This window comes from Bombina bombina, chromosome 1, assembly GCF_027579735.1.
Source record: "Bombina bombina isolate aBomBom1 chromosome 1, aBomBom1.pri, whole genome shotgun sequence".
Lineage (NCBI taxonomy): Eukaryota > Metazoa > Chordata > Amphibia > Anura > Bombinatoridae > Bombina > Bombina bombina.
This window is the reverse complement of record NC_069499.1, coordinates 1,109,536,243-1,109,542,242: the sequence shown is the minus strand read 5'-3', so window position 1 is coordinate 1,109,542,242 and position 6,000 is coordinate 1,109,536,243. Positions and strand designations below refer to the sequence as shown.

Sequence of the window (6,000 nt, the reverse complement as noted above, 5' to 3'; positions counted from 1 at the left end):
AACCCCACAAGCTCCCTAATTAATCGCTCTTCATTGCTGGGCATAATACACGTGTGGTGCACAGCGGCATTTAGCAGCCTTCTAATTACCAAAGAGCAATGCTAAAGCCATATAGGTCTGCTATTTCTGAACAAAGGGGATCCCAGAGAAGCATTTACAACCATTTGTGCCATAATTGCACAAGCTGTTTGTAAATAATTTCAGTGCAAAACCTAAAGTTTGTGAAAAAATTAACATTTATTTTTATTTGATTGCATTTGGCAGTGAAATGGTGGCATAAAATATACCAAAATGGGCATAGATCAATACTTTGGGTTGTCTACTAAAAAGAAATATATACATGTCAATGGTTTAGGGATTCCTGACAGGTATCGGTGTTCCATTGTAACTATTGCTAATTTTGAAGAAAAAAAATGGAAATAGCAGTGTACTACTTATACTTATTGCCCTATAACTTGCAAAAAAAAAGCAAAGAACGTGTAAACATTGGGTATTTCTAAACTCAGGACAAAATTTAGAAACTATTTAGCATGGGTGTTTTATGGTGGTTGTAGATGTGTAACAGATTTTAGGGTCAAAGTTAGAAAAGGTGTGCGTTTTTCAATTGTGTCATATTTTATAAAAATAATTTATAGTAAATTATAATATATGATGAAAATAACGATATCTTTAGAAAGTCCATTTAGTGGTGAGAAAAACAGTATATAATATATGTGTGGGTACAGTAAATGAGTAAGAGGAAAATTACAGCTAAACACAAACACCCTAGAAATGTAAAAATAGCCCTGGTCCCAAAGGTCAACAAATGGAAAAGTGTTCTGGTCACTAAGGGGTTAAAACTAAATGCTGGACAGCTCAGCTTTAGAATTTGCTGTTTGCATAATTCTCTCCTATTGATCAATTGGGTGTGTGTGAGATCAAAAAACTAAATTTCATCAAAGAACCTGGTGTAATCCTTGACTGTGGATATTTATGTCAGGGAAATTTACATGACCTCATTTCTATCCATGTCACCTGACAGATATAATAATATGGCGTTCAGGTAAAGCTGCATGACACACCATTGCCTGGCAACTCAAGTAGCCGTGTTCTTGTCTGATCCAAAGACTCGTCCTGGAGTGTTAGCATATATTAAATTCAAGATCCTTTTATACTTTGCTTTCAATCCCATCAATTTAGGCAGCTTTATGCTTATGTTCCTGATGTGTCACTCTTTGAGAACACCAATTTAGAGAAGCTTACAATCTAATTTGTTTATCTTCATCCTAACCAAACTAAACTTTAAAATTCTGCAACTACAATCCATGTGGAAAGCTACCCCAAACCATGTCTCTCCACCCTCATCCTCTAGAAGGTAAGCTCTTCATAGCAGGGTCCTCCAATGTTTGCCATTATTATAATATAACCCTACTTACATAATGAGTGCTATGGAATTTGGCAGCGCTATACAAATAAAGGTAATAATAATAAAAATGCTTTCTTGTCAAGCAAACTAATGGTGTGGTATAGCAGTGTGTCTCATGCAAAGAGAATGTACAGGTGTGCAAAGTCATCTGGCTGGAGATGTCACTTGGAAACAATGCAGTGGCTGATGTGCTAGAGGACAAGTGAGAAAGCACAAATTAAAGTTTATAGAAAGTAACACTGTGTATTTAAGGTTCTTCATCTAATTTAAATCAATCCAAGAAAATAAATTATGCAAGCAAACATATTCAGCAAAACGTACGATCAGTTAAAAGGATCAGTGGTTAAAAAACACCTCTAAAGATAATGCTGCTTGCAGCTCTGCCTCCTCCTTTCACCTGCTACGTATGTGTTATACAGGGTGGGATGGGATGTATATATAAATAGTGATATCGAGAGGAGTGGTGGGGTGCAGAGAATGTCTGATTGTCTGTACATTTATGTAATTCCCCGTGTAGTTGTAAAAATTCGATGCATGGAAAATGAACATTTAATAGGGCACGTGAGCATAATTTTGCTGACAATATTTTCTACATGATGCGGTGTGGGAATATCAACTGATATAAACAAAGCGGTATGATTAATGTATCTGCTCTTAGCACCCCGGAGCTGGCTGCATGCTGCGATCCAGGACCCCGGTGATTCAGAGGAACTGATGTCATTGTGTCACGGGGTACGCAGCCTGAATGGAGGAGAGGAGAGCTCTGGGAGGAGGAGGGAGCATGGTGAGACAGCAGGACAATACCAGCAAAAACAAACCATAACAAGAAATATACCAGGCAAAGAACAGATACAACAGAAGCAAGCAAGAGGCTGGTGATCACAACACAGACAAAAATACTGGATTTGAGCATCTATTCCTACTGCATCTGACTGGAAGCCAGACAGACCGTGGAGCAGAGCAGCAAATGATTGGACCAAAGGATGGCATCGAAAGAACAGCACCCTCTCTATTGAATTACAGCAACTTTCTCTTATTCATTTGGCCCTATGAACCTTTGCCCTGAGGCTCCGCTGGGGAGTGACCAGTGATATTTTCTCACAAGGCTTCGCTAGGGAGTGATCAGTGACCCCCCTGCCCTGAGGTTCTAGTGGTTAGCGGTGACCCCTGCCCTGAGTCCCCGCGGGGGCGGGGATTTGGTGACCCCCGGGGTAGGGGTAGTAACCTAGGGATCTGTAGGAATGAACAGCCAGGCCCCTACTAGGTAGGAGAGAAGTGAGGCGAGCTGTTATCCATCGGACACCCGCGGGCGGGCGACTCTCGCCCCCGCCAGCTTCTCGCTACGGTGGACGGCCCCTGTGTGTGGGAAGCGTCCGGGACGCTGCCTGAGCGTGAGGAGGCTCAGGCCAGCTGGTTCCTCCCGCTGCGCCTGGCCATGGACTCAGTGTTTAACGATGATATCAGCATCATCGCACAGGAAACCCTGGAGCAGGACGACGAAGAAGAGGACTGGGTGGACAGTCCCAACACCGAGCAGTCCGGGGACATGTGCTCGGCCTCGCATTTTGCTCTGATCACCGCTTACAGTGACATCAAGGAGAGGCTGAGTACCCTGGAAAGGGAGAATGTGACCCTGCGGAGGCGGCTCAAAGTGTATGAAGGAAAGGTGAGGCAGATACCCCAGTGGACTTATATGCACATGATATATGCATTCTATTACATTATTATAATTGTACTGTTTAAACATATGTTTTATTTACGTGTATATACACAGGTTGAATGTTCTAATTTGAAGGAGGCTCAAAGTGCAGTGGGGGCAAACACAAGCCATATATTGTATAAATGTGAGCATGTATAAATGTGTTTTTAGATAGCGCATCCACTGCAGAGTTACAATGTAACTGAAAAGGTTTTTGAGAAGTGAATTTTTCTGTGTGTAGTTTTTTACACACACACACACACACACACACACACACACACACACACACACACACTCATAGTTTGTTAATATCTGTCAATAAACACGAGTTAACAAATTGTTCCCATTCAGTTTCATACATAAGGGCAATTAACCTCTTGACTTCCAGTATCACACAATGCAGTATGTCTGTCATCAAGAAGTATGTGGAAATTAAATGAAAAGCTTTATCTATATGAATATAATACTGAAGAAATATGGTTTAAGTTGGTAAGCCTAAAATGACAAAGTAAACTAGACTGTGCTTCAAGACACATTATTTTTGTTTTCAAAATTATGGTATAATTTGATGACATTAAAATTCCTGTTTATGGTGCTTCTCAAGAAAACCTAAAATAGTTTTGTATTACTGTAAGGAAATCTTCTGCAACATTTATATTAGTTTAAATATATTCAAAGTAACTGCAAAATTCTTTAAAAAAGTTTGTGTTGTAATGATTCTGATATTTATTAACCCCTTAGTGACCAGATCACTCTTCCATCTGTTGACCGTTTGGGACCAAGGCTATTTTTACATTTCTGCAGTGTTTGTGTTTAGCTGTAATTTTCCTCTTACTTATTTACTGTACCCACACATATTATATACCGTTTTTCTCGCCATTAAATAGACTTTCTAAAGATACCATTATTTTAATTTTATCTTATAATTTACTATAACATTTTTTATAAAATATGATGAAAAAATGGAAAAAACACACTTTTTTTTAAATTTGTACCCCCCAAAATTTCTTATGCATCTACAACCACCAAAACACACCAATGCTAAATAGTTTCTAAATTTTGTCCTGATTTTAGAAAAACCCAATGTTTACATGTTCTTTGCTTTTTTGCAATTTATAGGGCAATAAGTACAAGTAGCACTTTGCTATTTCCAAAAATCTTTTTTCAAAATTAGTGATAGTTACATTGGAACACTGATATCTGTCAGGATAGACAACCCAAAGTATTGATCTATTTTTGGTATATTTCATGCCACCATTTCAATGCCAAATGCGATCAAATAAAAAAAAAATTGTTCATTTTTTCACAAACTTTTTCACACACTTTAGGTTTCTCACTGAAATTATTTACAAACAGCTTGTGCAATTATGGCACAAATGATTGTAAATGCTTCTCTGGGATCCCCTTTGTTCAGAGATAGCAGACATATATGGCTTTGGCATTGCTTTTTGGTAATTAGAAGGCTGCTAAATGCAGCTGTGCACCATATGTGTATTATGCCCAGCAGTGAAGGGGTTAATTTTAGCTTTAGTGTAGTAGACAACCCAAAGTATTGATCTAGGCCCATTTTGGTATATTTCATGCCACCATTTCACCGCCAAATGCGATAATAAAATAAATAGTTAACTTCTTCATAATTTTAGGTTTCTCATTGAAATTATTTACAAACAGTTAGTGCAATTATGGCACAAATGGTTGTAAATACTTCTCTGGGATCCCCTTTGTTCAGAAACAGCAGACTTATATGGCTTTGGCATTGCTTTTTGGTAATTAGAAGGCTGCTAAATGCCGCTGCCCACCACACTTTTATTATGCCCAGCAATGAAGGGGTTAATTAGGGAGCTTGTAGGGTTAATTTTATCTTTAGTGTAGAGATCAGCCTCCCATCTGACACATCCCACCCCCTGATCCCTCTCAAACAGCTCTCTTCCCTCTCCCAGCCCACAATTGTCCCTGCCATCTTTAAAGGGACACTGAACCCAAATTTTTTTCTTTCGTATTTCAAATAGAATTTACTCCTATTATCAATTTTTCTTCATTCTCTTGCTATCTTTCTTCGAAAAAGAAGGCATCAAAGCTTTTTTTTTTTTTTTTTGGTTCAGACTATGGACAGCACTTTTTTATTGGTGGATGAATTTATCCACTAATCATCAAGAACAACCCAGGTTGTTAATCAAAAATGGTCCAGCATCTAAACTTTTATATTTTTGCATTTAAAATAAAGATACCAAGAGAATGAAGAAAGTTTGATAATAGGCGTAAATTATAAAGTTGCTTACAATTTCATAGGGATGCACTGAAATGAAAATTCTGGACCGAAACCGATACCTGAAATCCGAAACGAAACCGAAATTGTGTAGTTGAGAGAGCTCGTAGGCAGGAAAGCTCCAACAATTGGGCATGGTCACTTGTACCGTAGGGCGTGATCTGCAGTGAAACTGGTGGAGCTCTACAAGGGAGAGCGTGGTTATAGTCAGACAACAATACGAGGTGGACATTTTTTTTGTTTTTGGGTGTAGTTATCCGTGCGATAGGCGTGGCTGCACCTGATCGTCTCTCATCGAAACTCCGCCTAGTTCCTGGTTTGGGTCTCACACTGACCCGTTAGATTATATGTCCGGAGCCCCAAATGGAGTCTGCCACCTATCACCAGGACCACCGGACTTAGCTACGACCTTACGTGCAAGGTGCTTATAGAAAGTTACTGTGCTTTTTTGTATACGCTGTCTGGTGGGTGCTAATTTGTACCAACTGTGTGCGAGCTTGGGGCTTATGCATATATAGTGTGCACTCATATTTGCCTCAGGCGAATAGAATGTCTACGCACAAGAGGCTGATATATGAGCACTGTATATAAGGCTTATACATATTCACTGTGTGTGCTTAGGGCTGTGTC

The 6,000-nt window shown here is 39.3% G+C and overlaps 1 protein-coding gene across 1 annotated transcript in view; it reads left to right on the top strand.

Annotated features, from left to right (window-relative positions):
* Positions 1-2,840: 2,840 nt before the first annotated feature.
* Positions 2,841-6,000, top strand: part of TBKBP1 (TBK1 binding protein 1) — a 694,444-nt gene continuing 691,284 nt past the window's right edge. Inside the window, exon 1 of the mRNA XM_053697656.1 lies at positions 2,841-3,071. Within this exon, the coding sequence (XP_053553631.1) occupies positions 2,841-3,071 (231 nt within the window). The remainder of the gene's footprint in view (positions 3,072-6,000) is intronic.